Source organism: Schistocerca gregaria, chromosome 1, assembly GCF_023897955.1.
Source record: "Schistocerca gregaria isolate iqSchGreg1 chromosome 1, iqSchGreg1.2, whole genome shotgun sequence".
NCBI classification, from domain to species: Eukaryota; Metazoa; Arthropoda; class Insecta; order Orthoptera; family Acrididae; genus Schistocerca; species Schistocerca gregaria.
In genome coordinates, this window is record NC_064920.1 from 355913277 (window position 1) to 355931198 (window position 17922).

General features: G+C 37.1%; 1 protein-coding gene across 1 annotated transcript in view; it reads right to left on the bottom strand.

The window, feature by feature from the left end:
- Positions 1-17922, bottom strand: part of LOC126345604 (U2 snRNP-associated SURP motif-containing protein) — a 146999-nt gene that overhangs the window by 31728 nt on the left and 97349 nt on the right. The window contains exons 11-17 of the mRNA XM_050002114.1: positions 15597-15701; positions 15393-15508; positions 12627-12735; positions 12089-12251; positions 11776-11855; positions 7650-7839; positions 3734-3926 (exon numbers count right to left, since the gene is read on the bottom strand). Of these exons, the coding sequence (XP_049858071.1) occupies positions 3734-3926; positions 7650-7839; positions 11776-11855; positions 12089-12251; positions 12627-12735; positions 15393-15508; positions 15597-15701 (956 nt within the window). The remainder of the gene's footprint in view (positions 1-3733; positions 3927-7649; positions 7840-11775; positions 11856-12088; positions 12252-12626; positions 12736-15392; positions 15509-15596; positions 15702-17922) is intronic.

Genomic DNA, 17922 nt, shown 5'->3' on the forward strand with positions numbered 1-17922 from the left:
GCTGTGTCTTATTTGGAAAATTACTTTCATGAGAGTGTCAGTTTTTTTTCAGTTGCGAAATATGAAAGACACTTGCAACAGTGGTGCGAATTTTTCAAAAAAAAATTAATGGAGAGAGACATGAACAAAATTCATAAACACATGGTGTTTGTTAAGGATCATACCAAGCCACTTATGGATCTGTTAATATTACTCAAGCAGTCAAAATATCCCATATGTCACATGCTGTATCCTAAATTAAACAATCTGGATTTAAAGTCTGCAGAAGGACAATACTCTGATTCGACAAAAAATGCGCTGCAAACTGCTTTGGAGCAAGCTGCTTGTAAGGACATCTTTTTTAAGGCAGCCAATGCTGCCAAAAGCAAGCTTGCAGCATTCAGAAGCAGGGATCCTAAGGAATTTGAGGCTTTGGCAAGGGCATTTTATCCAAGAAATATCATTCTGAATAGTGCTAAAGATCCTCAAATTGAGACACTTGTGAGTTCCACAACAGTAGCAACACACACTGTGTCTGGTGGGTATGCATGTTTCAAAGTACTTGTTGGGAAGGAGCTGAAGGAAAGTGATAGAGTTGATGTGATCAATGCTTTTAGCGTCATGTGGACCGAAAGTGAGTATGAAATGTTTGCCAAACATTGTTTGGCTTTATTGTGGACACCCACAAACAAAGTTAATAGTGAGTGAATTGTGTCTCATTATAATACCGTTGTAACCTGGATGTAATCTAAAAGAAAGTAGTGCAGAAATTTGTACCCTCCTGTCTTTTGAAGAACAGAATTTGGCGTAACCGTAATTGTATTACTGCTGAAATTTGTACTCTATAAGCAATAAAAACACACATTTTAAAAATTCTGTTGTAAAATACCAGTTTTCTTTCATTCCTCAAACACATTAGCTGTACAGTAGTATTAAATGAGACATTTGCCAAGAATTTGATGTAACAGTGAAAAATCAGATTATTTTGTTGGTCTAATTTTTGCCAAAAAATATATGTTAATTTGGCTCAAATAGATGCAAATCTGGCTAAAAATAGACACTAATTTCATAAAAAAAATATAAGCTACAAATTCCATTCCCTAATTATTCTTAATATCTATGATGGTAAAGGCCACAAAATGAGTTACTTAAAACCCAGGTTCATCAAACCAGTATTTAATACCGTCTGCTGTCTGATCTGCAGCACTGTCAGCCTGGAAGACACAAACCCCTAATGGTAACAATCGTATGACACTGCACCAGTTAACATAAAATGGTTTTGCAGACATTAATGACCATTTTTACTTTACTCTTCTTCAGCTTTATATCCTCTCCTGGTCCTACTCAACGATCTGTCACAACCTACCTCCACACACACGTGTGTGTGTGTGTGTGTGTGTGTGTGTGTGTGTGTGTGTGTGTGTGTGTGTGTAGGGGCAGTCACCTCTCCCCCTACCCCCGGGCCATTTCTGGATTTCCATTTTGGTAAGGTCAGCCACCACAATGTCAATCCATCTTGCTGTTGGATGGCCTTTCCTTCTGGTAGAATACACTCTTCATTAATCTTTCTATTGTATAATTTTCTGTATTTAATGATTATATCTTATTCTCCAATCCTCTGCTCACCCAAATGACCATAGATCTTTCATTAAAATACTCTTAGGTTGTTTATGTCAGTTTCTGTCACTGTTCACATTTTTTTACTCAAACATAGCAACTAGTGATACAAGGAAAAAATGTATTTTAATTCTGTTGTTCTTGTAATTAGAGAATTCTTAAACACCTGTTAGTTCACCACACAGGCTTTATTCCTATTTGGACCCACCCTTCTTTAATACAGTGTTTCATGTTAATACCATTGGCTAAAAGGTCACCTCAATAATTTAAGCAGCTGACCTCAAAATCTTTAGCTAGAGACTTTATGAACACGTGGTGTTCATATGGCCTTAGAATTCGACATTATCATATATTTTGTCTTCTTTCATTTATAGTGAGTCCAATATCTGCACCTTCTGTTTCCATTATTTGATACATTTCTTTAAGAGTTTTTGTAACTCTTGCGACAATTGCAATATCATCTCCATATGCAGATATCTTCCTGAATTTCATCATTATGCATGTTGCACCTCTATTGTGTATGTTCTTCTTATATCAGACTAGATGGTGTTAAGTTTAATTGGATTGCAAAAAAGACCATCATCCTGTTTCAGCCAAGATGAGAAGATAGACCACTAGCTTATTTTGTTATTTATGTTTGCTGTTGTCTTTGTTCTGAATATTTCTCTGGTATGCTGTTCTGCAGCTATAAATAGTAAAAAATGCATTGTAATGATAGTACACTAGAGTTGCTATTTTATACCTTTTTTTTTTAAATTTATTGTTACTGGTTTCAAGTAAGGCTCATTTTCAAGTGGTACGCAATGACACTGTGTATGTTACTCTGAAAAATAGCATTTATGTACTATAGTATTGTGTCCAGCTTGAAAATGAGTCATGCTCAAAACCAATAGCAACAAATAAAAAAGCATCTCTGGCGGATTATCATTACAATGTATTTTACTATCTATGCAACCTTCAGTGTTAAATAATCTTAATTTGGGAAGTTTCTTGTGGTGGCCATTTTTGCAGTAGCTTTACACTAAATTGCAGTAGTTTGCAAGAAAAATACACTTTGCAAGCTGCTTTTTAATATTTTAATTTTATTTATGCACCCAGCTGTAAACTTGCCAAAACTGCAATTTTGCATACTAGAAATGTTCCATAAGTGGCCCTCTTTTCACATGATATGTGTCCAGGTGGTAATCAAGTTTGTTCCACACTTTGCATAGCAACATCCTGTCAACAGTTGTCACAGGAGCAGTGATGCATTCAATTTGCTGTCCAAGTGCTCTTTTTAATCTGTCATTTAGTGTGCAGTCTATACTTTTAAAGATTTTTAGTGTGAAATTTGTTTGCTGCATCTGACTTCAATTTTTCAATATTAATTTTGTAAAATGGACTTTTTAGTTTTGTAAATTATCGTTTGATCACAAACAATAATATACTGATAAACTTTGATTTAAAAATAATTGTGTTTTCAGTTTCTTTCTCCGTTTATTGATTGTTATGGATTTTGTGTTCCTATTGTTTTTGTCATTCTTCTTTTTCATGTCTACTATAGTTCTACACATTTCTTTTTTTGTATTCAGTTAACATTAGGCCCAGTGGTCATATAATTAAAAACAGTAACAATGAAAATAACAGCTGTTAAAGGCTGCATTGTATGATCAAAAGAAAAAAAGAGACATATTCTGAAAACAGACAGTTTTGTTTTTGTTTGTGCTGATTGACTTACGGATGTGTGAGTGGAATATCTGAAGCACCCTGGGAATTTCCAAATATTTCTTCACTTAAAGTTTACGTCATCTAAAAAGCAGTAAGAAACTCTGTATGAAACGGATGAGACTTCACTCAATAAAACGGAAGAATAAAACACTGCAAAAAGAGGAGGGATGATGTACCTAGGAAGGAAGAAGTACATCTGGTATCAATCATATACATCTTTGAACAAAGATGCAGACCACCAGCAAAGAGCCAAATTAAAAGATTTTTTTTTAAGCCAGCAATGAATATCTTTTTGGGCTCCCTGTTCCTTCCCTCAAACCTCTTTTTCATCACAAGAAAAATCAGTTTTGAAATTTCAAGATAAACGGACATTTTACTTCTAAGGTAACCACATTAAAAAATTTTAATTTTTTAAGATGAAAAATCGTACTCGGAACTCCATCAATGTCCTCTTCAATTGGTGGTGGCCTATGTTTCATGGCTTTTAGTAATGCTGCACCATCAAGAGGTACACCATCTAAGTCCTCCACTTCACCTTCACCACCGGACATAGGTTGCCCATCAATATCAGCTTCCCTTGCATTGTCCATATCATCATCCATATCACTCTCGCCCCGTTCAGACTGCAAAAATATCAGACATTAGTTAACCACAGAATGTTGACACACCATTAAATAAAAAAAATGCTATTTACCAGAAAATGAAACAAAGGCCAGCAACAATACATACATATATCTCAGCTTTCAAGAAAACTGAGTGCGGAAAAAAGACTAGATAATTCATGCAGTAGATGATGGGAAAACAAATCACATAATGCGCTGTTACAAAAACAACATAGTACGCTAGTACTAAGTATAATGGGATTCAACTTCCATTGCATTTGGTTATGTACTGAAAGTAAATCAATAGTAACCATTCAAAGTGAAACTATGTCAACACAAGGATGAAAAAAATGGTGCAAAATAGTGGTGAAAGCAAATATTTTTGAAGCATATGAGGTAAATACAGGGTCCAATGACATTAATGTGATTACCGCTTATGTTGAACATCAACATGCAATAACCACTCACAGATGGCACCTGGCACCACTAGCAGTGAAGGGCATATAGAACATATCAGGGGAACACAGAAGAAAGTGTAGTCGTTGTTGTAAAGTGGAAATTGAGTGATTTAGCTAACTTCCAAAAAGGCATGATCATTGTCTTTCAGGCCAAGGGTGGAAGCACTTCCAAAATGGCTAAGTTTCTAAATTGTTTGCTTGCTGTCACGGTTAAAGTAGAAAACGAACTGTGATGCACCATGAACCATAGACGACAGGGGTGAACAGCAGCTGCAGAGATGTGTGCAGGAGAATAGAGGTGCAAGTGTTGAGCAACTGACCGTCCAGATGAAACAAGGAGCTACAAACAGTCTCTCCTCAATGGCCTTTCAGCAAACAATGCTGTGTATAGGCCTTCAAAGAGGGTGCTTGGATCATTCACCCATGGAGACTGCAACGAAGGTTGGAATTCGTATGCCAACACTCAAATGGAGGTCCACTAAGTTGGGAAAAGTTGGCGTTTTTAGACGAATCACATTTATGCTTTATCGGGGTGAAACATCTGAAAGCAAGCACTCTGCAATACTTGCCAGAAGGGGCCTGGGTGTAAGAGGAGGCATTCTGGTCTGGAGAACATTTGTGTGTAATTCCCTGGGTAATATCAGAATTCTGGAAGCACAATTGATTAACACAAATTGGCATCTAACCTTGGGGATCAGCCCCCCACCCCTCCCCCACATGCAATTTGTTTTTCGTTGGCATGATGGTATCTACCAGCAGGATAATGCAATGAGTCTCATAGCTTTCAGTGTACGTGCATGGTTTGAAGAGCACCAGGATGAGTTTACCGTAACCTACTGATCACCAAACTCCTCAGATATTGATTGGGCTGTTCGCGCCATGTACCCTCAACTGAGAAACCTAACGCAGCTGGACACAGCACTTGGAGTCAGCCAGCATCCCTGTCAGTATCTTCCAGGGCCACACTGACTCCCTTCCTGCATGTCTCACAGCAGTATATGCTCCAAAAGGTGGTTATTCAGGCTTTTGACAAGTGGTCACATTAATGTAACTGGATAGCATAAAATCATCAGCCCATCACCTCTTGGATCTCTATCTCCATTTTACACATGTATCCTCTTGGATCTTTATCTCCATTTTACACATGTATCCAAGAATGTTGCTTATGCTATGAAATACTTGTTTTTATACACACTTAGATAGTTATGACATCATCATCTGCTAGGCTTAGTTATCTTGTTCTTCCCTGAATATAATAAAATACTAGAGTGAAATTTTCACTCTGCAATGGAGTGTGCACTGATACGAAACATAATGACAGAGTGTAAGTGTGAACAGCACACAGTTTTAATCTGCCAGGAAGATTTATGTTAACATATTGTCACCAATACTTCTCTCAGATATACACTATGTGACAAAAAGTGTCCGGACACCTGGCTGAAAACGACTTACAAGTTCATGGCGCCCTCCATCAGTAATTCTGGAATTCAATATCGTGTCGGCCCACTCTTAGCCTTGATGACAGCTTCCACTGTTCATCAACTGCTAGAAGGTTTCTTGGGGAATGGCAGCCTGTTCTTCGCCAATTGCTGCACTGAAGAGCAGCACTGATGTCAGTCGGTGAGGTCTGGCACAAAGTCTGTGTTCCAAAACATCCCAAAGGTGTTCTATAGGATTCAGATCAGGACGCTGTGCAGGCCAGTCCATTACAGGGATGTTATTGTAGTGTAACCACTCCGCCACAGGCCGTGCTCGATTGTGTTGAAAGATGCAATTGCCATCCCCAAATTGCTCTTCAACAGTGGGAAGCAAGAAGGTGCTTAAAACATCAAAGTAGGCCTGTGCTGTGATAGTGTCACACAAAGCAACACGGGATGCAAGCCACCTCCATGAAAAACGTGACCAAGCCGCAACACCACCGCCTTCCAATTTTACTTTGCAAAAACAGACATAATGTCTTATGGGATAACAGCAATCAGTGATTTTGTAATGTTACTTAAAAACCATCTTGATTGCAAATTTTTTTATTTATATGACCGGTTTCGGTTCATTCAGAACCATCTTCAGATCTGATATTTCAGTTACAGGAGTAACCTGTCCAAATCCAGCGATTTTCACATGCTACATGTGACGAGACACCGAGTAAACGGCAAAGTATGGAATGGAGACGTCCAAATTCACAGTGCAAGAAATAGTTTGAGATCCAAACATCCACAGGAAAACTGATGGTTACGGATTTTGGGAGGCACAAGGTCCAGTACTTGAACATTTTAGGGAAAGGGGCACAACAATAAACAGTGTATGTTATAGTGTGATGCTTACTGCCAGGCTACAGTCTGCAATTCGAAGCAAACACCGAGGATTGCTACCAAAAGGTGTTGTGTTGATGCACAACAATGCCCGTCTGCATACTGCTGCCCACACTGCTGAAATGCTCCAGAAACTCAAATTTGAAGTACTGGATCATCCTCCATATAGTCCTGATCTTGCCCCTTCTGACTATCACTTGTTTGGTCCACTCAAACAGGCATTAAGAGGCCGTCGATTTGCCTCGGACGAAGCAGTGAAAGAAGCGGTGCATTCCTGGCTCACAAGCTCAACCGCGAACCTTCTTTCAGGAGGGTATCAGGAAACTCGTACAATGATGGACCAAGTGCATTGAAAAGCAAGGAGACTACATTGAAAAATGATGTTCTTGTAAGTTTCCTACTTGTTTACAAAAGTATTTTATAACTACTTTGAGGATAATAATAGACTTACCCTCATATTATTTCTGTTTCACTATCATTGTTTTTGTTAAATAAATGCTGTTCCTTCAATATAATATGTTATGTGGACCTAAATAAAATATTGTAGCTTTTTAGAGCCTGTCTCTACAGCACTTATTTCATCAGCATACAGTGTGGATGAAAATAAAATTCTGATCTGACATGGACAAATGACATAATAGTTGCCATCTTTTGTAAAATTTAACACGCTTGATTCTTATCAAGCAAAAACTACAAAAGAATATTTGGAATGTTTGTGTGTATTAACTGACTAAGGTCAATAATTTTCTCAACAGAAATACTGTGTGTGTCATGACAGTATATCACTTGACAATTAAATTTACACAAGCACATAGCCAGGTGATACTTTCAGAACAAACCAATTATGCCAAACACATATTTGCTACGCTGCCTTTAAAAAAATAAAAAATAAAAATAAAACGAATAAAATAATAAAAAAATAAACAAAAACAAAAAAGAAGAAGAAGATAAGTAGATCACAAATATAGGGCACTTACTGTGTTTGAAATTCCAAGGAAAACATTCTGTAATCTAATGAGAAAGTCCTTAGGATACACAGCCCATTCTTCCCAAGCTCTGAACATCTGCATGACACGAACTTTAAATCCTTCGGCTTTCAGTCTACTGTCCAAGTTAACATATGCTGCATGAACATCTTGAAAGATCTGAAGCAGCCTGCTTTCCAATCTGAATTAAAATTCAAATAAGCAAGTACATATAATACAAATTACATCAAATAACGAAATTTAGCAAGAAAATTAAACGTTAATACAAATAATGAAAATTTATTCAAAAAACCTTCCTCAGTCTTCGCAACAAAAAATGATCTACAGTAAAAAGCTGCTAGAAGATGAGCATGTTCTTTTGCATACGACGACGAGCATTCAATAAAAAATGCAACTCTTTTTTTCTCAGCCAATTTCAATTGAAGAAATGAGGAATTTGTTGTGAGACACCATGAAATATTCTCGTTTCAGTCCCTACAGTTTCATAAGGTTCCAATAAATGGAAGTGCTATAATGTAGCCTACAAGATGGTATCTGTAACGGAGGTATGTTTCAGGCAAGAGAACAGTCTTTTGATGGAAAACCAGAACATTTCAAATATTAATAGGTGCTTGTACAATGTCTTTGGAGACCTGGTAGTGAACAAAAGCACGGTGAGTCATTAGGCAAGGTGTCTGTCAACATTGCAGCAACCCCATACAAACCTGTCCGATCTCTTAAGTACCAGCTGGCCGCACACAGCTGGGACTCCTGCAAAGTTGAAACGTGCTTTGCGGTACTCTAAAGTGTGTGCCCAATGGGTTCCTCGCCGCCAAACAGAAGACCATACAGGCAATGAAACATGTATTCATCACTTTGAACTGGAAACAAAATGGCAATCCATGAAGTGGCACCACACTATCTCTCCCCCAAAGAAAAAGTTAAAAGCCGCATCCGCAGTAATGGTCTTCCGAGATTCTGAAGCTATTATTCTGCTCGATAACCTCCTCCACTGTGCAATGATCAATTCTGAAATGTATTGTGGTATCCACAGGAAATCTGCAGGTTGGTTTCCACAAAAATGCCAATGAACTTCTCTTTCTCCAAGACAAAGCAAGGCCTTAAACAAGCCTGCACACCCGAGAGGAGTCACAGAACTTCACTGGACTACTCTTTCTCATCCACCATACAGCTTGGAATTCACCTTTTCCGCCTTCCATCTCTTTGGCCCGATGAAGAATGTACCCCACAGGAAGCAGTATGTAGATGATGGAGAGCCTATTGCTGCAGAAAGACATTGGCTCTGATGTTGAACACTAGAGTGGTACCATGCAGGCATACAGGCACTCCCAGTAAGGCAGCGTAAGGCTTTCACACTGACTGGAGATTTTGTTGAAAGACAGGGTTTTGTAGCAACAAGAGTGAGGAACAATATAGTGTATTTTAATCTTGAATAAAACCAACATGCTTACAGAAAAAATTTGTTGCATTACTTATTGAATGCCTCTCGTATATACTTTGACACACACAAAGAACAAGTGAGTATGCAAAATATAAAATTTACACAAAATCATTCACTTCACTTTTTTTCCAGATACTCTCCTCACTGATCGCAATACACCAGAAAAGCCTGCTTTATATGTTAAAATAGTGGAAATGTTATGAATATTTTACTGAATTTTCAGTCTTTCCAGTTTTACATAATTTTTGCCAGTCATTCTAAGTCCTTTTTGGGCCTGTTAAGATATTTTTTAGGCCGTTTTCTGTCGCTGCATATTTGTATGGTTGTAAGTTACACACTACACAGAGACAGTGCATCATAAAGTTTTATTGGTGAAAAAATGCTGACGAAAATGTCGTTTGATGACCTCAGAAGCCTTTGATGACCCTAGAACCATTGTTGTGTGTTCACTGTATCAGTTAAAACTACATTTACACATCAGAATGGATATTTTGTGCGTAGGTATGGCAACTTTGAACCTCTGTATCTCAGTAATGGATAATGATTTATAAAAAAAGTTTTAATCTTCCATGAGCATATCATCTTAAGAATGTATGGTAAAAAAATTGTATGGTTTGCTATACAATGAAATTACAGAAGTGGCCATTCCCACAGATGATACTTTTCATACACTGAAAAAAATTGTTTCTTTAGAGCTTTCTCACGGACCACTCATGTAGTGCGAAAGAACCAACTGATTTGCTCACTTTGTCTGGGCTGGAGGATACACGTAATGTTTAAATTTTGCCCTTATAATGTAGGATTTGTACAGTATGACTGTTCTTCCAATAAGTATACAAATGGTTGCTAGACCAATGGCTATCCAAAACACTTGACTTCTTATCTCTTGTGATCAATGGAACTGGAGACACAAGCCATGAAAAATTGCATTTTTGTCCATGGCTTTCTGGCCCATAACTGTACATTGCACTGACTCATCACACAGGTCTCTGAAATTGACATGAACTGCAAAATGAAATCTCCGCCTTTAATCAAGTCCTCTGGGTTTTGTTTATTGCTAGGGAATATTGTAATGGGTGAAGACCAACCTTAGTATGAGTCTGTGGGTTTACATTTGTACACAATACTAGAAGAATATACGAGATTTTCTTAACAGAATCAAGCCTACAAGTTGGTTGGTTGGCTGATTTGGGTGGAGAGGACCAAACAGCAAGGTCCCATTCGAGAAAGATGGGGAAGGAAATTGACTGTGCCCTTTCAAAGGAACCACCATGACACTCGCCTGAAGCGATTTAGGGAAATCAAGGAAAACCTAAAACAGGATGGCCGAATATGAGTTTGAACCATAGTCCTCCCGAATGTGAATCCAGTGTGCTAACCACTGCACCACCTCTCTCTGTTCTCTACAATTTTATTCATCTTACACGTGTCCTATTGAGGACAGTTCTGAAGCTTTTGCTGGACATGGATTACCTCAGTATCACTTGGAAAGTTCATAGAGCCATGTGCTGTGTATGGACAAGCAGTGTCCTGTTGAAAAATGGCACCACAATACTGTCACATAAAAGATAACACAGGAGGACACATGACATCCGTGACATGTCGCTGAACTGTCAGAATTCCCTCCATCACTATCAGCCATGACCTGAAGTCATATCCAATGGTTCTCCACACCATGACACCAGGAGGAACACTGCTGTGTCTCACCAAAGCATTGGAAGAAAGGAATCTCTTCCCAGATTGATGCCTTACTCATCGACAGTGTTCATTCACGATAGTGTATAACCGCAATTCATCGCTGAATGCATTGCAATGCCGTCCATCAGCAGTCCGTGGTTCTGGTCAAGCCACCACTCAAACAGAGCTGTTTGTGTTGTGGTGTTAATGGCAGACTATGCATGAGATGGTAATTCACTAGCCCTGGTGCTGCGCATCTCTGCCCGACAGTGTGGGATGACACAGAATGTTGCAGCAAGTCCATTACGTGTTCTTGGATGCCAGATGCAGTTATGAAGGGGGTACACACATTCTTGGTGCACAATGCGGTGATACCACCTAATGGTGATCAGAGATGGTTGATTGAAACCTTGATGACTAGTGTGCTTGCCCTCATGTTCACATGCAATCCAAGATTATATTAAAATGCCCCTAAATATGTATAAGGCACGATTTGACCAGCCAGCATAATGGAGGTACTCAATACAGCCCCTTTCAAACTCTGCCAGTGAAGCACTCCCCCCCCCCCCCCCCCCCCCCACAGCAACATAAATAATGCCTTCATTCCAAAGAAGCTCTTGTGAGTGTTCTCAAACAATCTTCCCAAGGAGTCTTCTTAAAGTGGAAGAAAATGAATTTGTGTATTCAAATTGAAGTTTACTATCTGAGAAGAAGTGCAAGTAACATGTAATACTTACTCAAGAGGTCTCGTACTACTGCTGTGGAAAGACGTTTTATCACATAACTGGCAATTCATGAAACTTAGCCTAGTGCAATACGTAATTGTAAGGCAAATGCATTGTTGCAGTGTTTTTAACTGATGCTCATGTACATACTCAACACCTTTTCATGATACTTATTTTTCAAAATATCATACTAACTAAGCATGACATTAGTGCGCTAGCTTCACACAGTTTCTGTACTACATTAGTATCAGTGTAAATATTATTATTAACTCACCCTTTTCGATAATATGATGCATTGGTTATCTTAACCCCACAGTTGTGCAATATATCAGAAATCAAATACAGGCGAGCAATCTGTAAAACACAACATTAAATTTCTTCATTTACAGACAAATAGCAGCACCAAACATCTCTTGACTTATTTATTAATGAAACCAGCATCTGAATTTCACATCACGAGTGTACACTTATCTTTGATGGTTGAGTGCTGGACAATACACAAGCATAATATGCATCCAAGAAAATACTACAATATATATTCAAAATTTATGAACTAAACTACTTAAATTGCAGCTAATCAAATTTACCTTTTTTGGAATAGGTGTCTGCAATATTGAAAGTGATTCTGCTATGCAATCACATATTTCTTCTGCAGCTTCACTGTGTTCAATACAAAATACCATGGCTTCTGCAACCTTCATGCGTTCTGGAGTCATATTGCGCAGTAAATCTTCAAGCCTGTCCCTCTGACTGAAATCAAAATTTGAAATATTTTTTGATATTATCCAAGATTAAACAATGAATATTTTGTGTATTTTCTCCCCATTATGTGTGACATTTATATGAGTACCAAATTCTAATTTTGAGCTACTTAATCCTTCTTTTAGTTTAATAATCACAATTAATGCTTCATCGATATGTTTTCAAATATATAAACACCAGCTCAAGGGAGGAGGTCAGTACAACCGTAGTTCAGAAATGGGGATTGTTTTCATGGGAAGTAGTATGGCTATAATCCATTTATTTTTCTTCACACAGAAATGAAATTCCCAACACATTTGCAGAACAAGAAATAAAAAGAAAGAAAGAAACCATTTTAAAGTTAACAGAAAATAAAACACTCACGTGTTGGAAAGGCTTCCCTTTCTTGGTTCTTTTTCTTCTCCTTCAACAAGCTCATCTGGCATGCCCTGTGTATATGGATTCATAGGTGGCGGTCTCCATATTGATCCTCCTAATGAACATGAAACTACTATGATGAACACACAAATTACAAGGAACAAAGGACACACAAGCACAGGTAAAATCTCTTCTATCACCAAATTTACAATTTCCAACAATTGCACAAATAATAATTTTCAAAAGTTAGATTCTTGCATTATTATGCACTGACAATTTTTTAAGCCCCTATACCCACAAAAAAGAAAAAAAGTCTTACGACTCTGTCTTGATGGATACCAGCTTATCAGAAACTCTGCGAATTTGTTTTGCTTTGAAGTTCAGTACCAGTGATAATGAAGATCAATGGTATGCGTTCATCCAATGGATACAAATGGGAAAGCTGCTGCACTGGCATGACTTTTAGTACGGAAATGGCCAGCAAAGTGTACCAGAAAAGCTACAATTGAGGGGAATTTTCTAAACTAGTAAAATTACAGCAGATCTATTTCACAACATTGAGTATGAGGAATCTCAGTTAGATCTTTGCAAAAACAAACTGTTGGCTTTCAAAGGGCAGACTATGAATTTAATGTGTACGAAGGACAACAGGCTTACATTTTAAGTGGATAAGACTTTGGTTTCACAAAAAAGACATTTGGCATGGGTCCAAGGGGAAAGGTGGTCTGAAAGTACCTACAGGTCATGTTGATCAAGACGACATGGCACATGCTGGTACCATAAATACCAAGAAATGCATTAGATTTTTCATTACTGCAAGAGTTGTCACACTTTTTCCCAACTCTGAATTAAAAAGGCACTGTTTTCAATGATAATTTCATTAACTGGTTACCCCCAGTGGAAGGAAGGTTCATTATTGCAATAGGTAATGCTACCAGTCCACATAAGTTGACAAGCTGCTATCTTTAAAGTGATTGAAGGTATAATGGACTGGTTGTATAAGAAAGGTGTTTCATTCTCCCATGCTGAAACTAGGGATGAGCTTTCATCCAAGCACATGAGAAGTGCAAACTTTCATCATAGTCCTCTCATTGAACACAGATTGAGCTGATATGACCCAAGTTAAATTGAATATAGTATAGAGAAATATAATGCAACAGGAGAATGAATTATAATACGATCGAGTGAAAGCACTGCCAGTTAACTTTAATCTGAATCATATGGTGAACAAATTATTTATGGTATCTTAAATATAATACTATTGATTTTATGCCAAATGTACATGTTAGTACAATACTACACTTTTTCCTTTATTAGACAAATTGTATATAATTTCAACATGCTATACACAATTTAGTAACATAATCAGTACAATGCTTTTAAATTCACTGTTCATACTGTCAAGGTAATTACATTTTTCACTCTTACTTTTTTTTTTTTTTTTTTTTTTTTTTTTTTTTTTTTTTTTTTTTCCCCCCCTGTTCTAAGGTCTCCAGCATCGTATGTGGAGTGATGGGTGCAATGATGTAGAATTTGACAGGGTTGCAAACATTAAATTTTTGGAAGATGTGAATTATTTGCTCTTGTTTTATGGTACACACCCGAGCATCCCAGTTTCCTAGTCAGTTAATGTGAATCCTTGCACCTTTTGCAAACAAAATAAGTTCCGAAGCGGTGTGATACAATGATGATGTGTCACATTTTACAACAATTGATTTAGCATTTATTTAACAATTTCATCATCAGAAATTTCTATGAAGTGCAAGAGAACACAAATATGACAGTTATGACCATCTCTACAAAAGCAAAATTTCTTATAGCATTCTATTTTATCTGCAAGGCTTTTTCCACAATTTGAAAAAGAAAAATGTTTTTCCTGAAAATATCTTGTAAACATGGGATTTTATTTATTGCAACAACTACTTATGGATGTCATTTTATTGCTGACAACTAACTTTTTTTACGTTAATAGTATACAAAATTATCACACATTTTCTGTGCTCTTGAGGGAATCTTGAGGTACCTACTTTCATAATGATATCTATAATGGTGCAAGAAAGTCGGCTAAAACCAACAATTTCATTATTTTTTTCTATAAAAGTTCCACATTACTGGGAAAAAATGGTTTATGGTGCTGTAACTTATATTTGTAGTAATATTACATCATCTAGTAGCACACACATTATTGTAATAATGTGTAGTGACTTGTGATGAGTGATAGTAAATTAAATTGTTATTGCACGTAATGTGCAAAAGTTTTTTAATGAATACATATGGGGATTAAAGCATACAGCGGATGATTAATAAAAGTGGCATGATAGCAGAGTTCTTTGAAAAATATTAACCCGTTCAGCAGAAGTTACTCTTTCACACAACATTTTGCAATTAGCACTACCAAAACCAATTGCTGTAGTCATACTGCTGTTGACATATATACATGTAAGTAAGGAAACTGTAAACTAATGCAAAGCAATTACAGAAAAATACAATCATGTACATGTGTTACTGCTTGTGCTATATAGCAGCTGTCATGTTTTGTTCATAACAAACATTAATGAAGTACTTAAAAAAAAATCACCTTTTCTATTACTTTCCATGCCAAACCTTGTTCAGAATACAAAAACAGCAAGAAGGGGGAAAAAGGTGCTCTTTAGATCCACAACAATTTTAGCCTTCTACTGTATATGCATTAGCATGGAGAGCTGCATCAAACCAGTTTCAGGACTGAAGACCACAACAACAACAGTATATGCTGTTGGTGCTAGTTCTCACCTTTAAACATTCGAAATTCCTGTGTTCTCCAACTGAGCTGCAAATCTCCTTGTAACATTGAAAATAATTTCCATCGATAATACACATGGGCTGGGCTTTGATTTTCAAACAGGAATCTGTAATAAATTACAAATTTTGTAACGCCTTGGTTAGACTACATGATAGATGGATAACAATTTATATTGCAACACAAAAGTAACCTACCTGAACATGGAATTGTTGATTTCTCGATTCATGATCATAGCTTCAAACATTGGACCTTCCCGTATCACAAACTCAATCATGCGATGTATCAGCATTAGGAGGTTCCTGCAAGGTAAACAAACACAACATAGTTGCCCCTCCTTCCCAGATATGGATGCTTTTGGCAGAAAGAAGTCTATTAAATCTTAGAAGTAATCATATCATTTGAGATTATTAGAACACTTTTTCTGCCCCTATAATTTTCCCTACTGTATGAAATATGGGTACAAAGAGATTTAATATCATCATTTTTTGAGTTGTTTATTATTATGTCTTAACAAAAATGTGTGTGTATGTTTTTATTTGTTAAGTTTTTTGTGGTTCATGAAGTGTCATACCTCCACTTAGGTTAATATTTGTAAAAGACATTTTTTTGTTCCCTTATTCAAGGCATGCCTCAATATAATTTGCTTTGGAGCACCCTACCAACTGTCCAGTCATTATGCTCCTGGACATGCTGATACAGTCTTTAACTGCAATTGTTGCAGATAAAATCATATCCTAGCCTGCTCTCTCTCTCTCTCTCTCTCTCTCTCTCTCTCTCTCTCTCTCTCTCTCTCTCTCTCTCACTCACTCACACTCACACACACACACTCACACACACTGTCGCAATGTATTACACAAGTCTGAATGGTCAGTGTAGTTGTGTGTGTTTCTTGAGGAGGGACGTCATCCAAAAGGTGAGCTCTTTTTGCGATCTTGTTAATGTACCTATCTACCTGCCTCAGCTATACAGCATGTACTTAGTTTTCCCCTGATGTCTTACTACCACAAAAATACAGGAACAAAGACTAGGGATTGATGTACCATCAACATCGAGGCCACTGGAGATGGAGCACAAATTCAGAAATTTTCAAGGTCGCGAGGGGGAGGGGGCGATTATATATATATATAAAAGAATTAAGAATTATCGGCTGTGTTATTCCAAAGGGAGCCATCAATGGCATTTGCCTGGAGTGATTTAAGAAGATCATGGGAAACCTAGATGGCCAGGTGCAAATTTGAACTGCTGTACCCCTGAATGTGAAATCAGGGTATTAAATGAAAATACAGATATAGTATGGTGTTGTTGTTGTTGTTGTTGTTGGTGGTGGTGGTGGTGATTATATACTTCCAGAACTCATCAGGGCACTGCTGTAACTTTATATGAAGAAAAATCAAATAATAAATAGCACACTTTAAACTGAGGCTAACATAGTGTTAGGAGGTTTTTTCAAATTTAATCACATATTGAGCCTCTCAAAGGTGTCGCACTGTTCAATACTAGCCATTTCTTATGTACAGACATCTACACTGTTCAAAAACTAGAGTAACTTTTTTTTTTTGGTTGGAAGAGATTTAGTACACAGTATTGTTCTTCATTTTTAAGAATGCTGTATTTGAGAATATTTAAAGATTGCTGTTCTTCGCACTTCAGACTTTCCCCACTTTTCTCGTTTGTCCTTTCTGCTCTATTACACTTATTCTTGTAAATGCATTTAATATTACTCCTTTGGTTGATTACATCCATAATTATGCTTACATGTTCTGCCAAAAACTATCAAGAGCCCTGCTACCACCATCGTACAACATATTCTCCATTTTTTCCAATAATAGTGCACCTATTCCTACAGGTATTTGTGTAGTTCGTCTCTTTCTAATGTGTTTCTTTTCTCTCTTGTATTTTGCTTTAGTAAGTACAATTTTGTAGCTGCTGTCATATTATAACATATGGAATGCGAAATGGGAAGCAGAGGAAGGATGACACTGTCCATGAACCTTCCTGAATAATCAAAGCTGTGTGCCAGATTAAGACTAGGAAATCAGAGTTTCAAGGCTCGATCCAACATAAAGGTTCACGTTTGAAAAGATTATATTACTGAGTGAATTTTTCGTTCCACTTCTGTTATTACAGTTCCCAATCAAAGCTTACAAAGTTGAGGACTACTTGTTTCCTTATAAACACTTTTAAATCTATTTCATAGTTCCAACGTAATGAGAGAAAGTTAACTACAAAGAAAGTGACCTCAAAATTTTTTTGCAATGCTTAAGGATGTGTGGAGTGTAACTGGATAAAAACTGGGGTGTACAAGGTTTATATATCAGTTATCATATAGAAAATAGCTGTAAATGAAAAGTGACAGAAACATTAGCACAGTGATTGGCCTCCAATCAATTTTAAGCTTTTAGTAATTTTGAAAAGAAGGTTGTATATTCTTATCCATAAACACAACAGGATCATACTACATTTTACTGGACAACGATGAGAAAGTACAAAGACAGATACTTGTAAGCCACACAACATCCA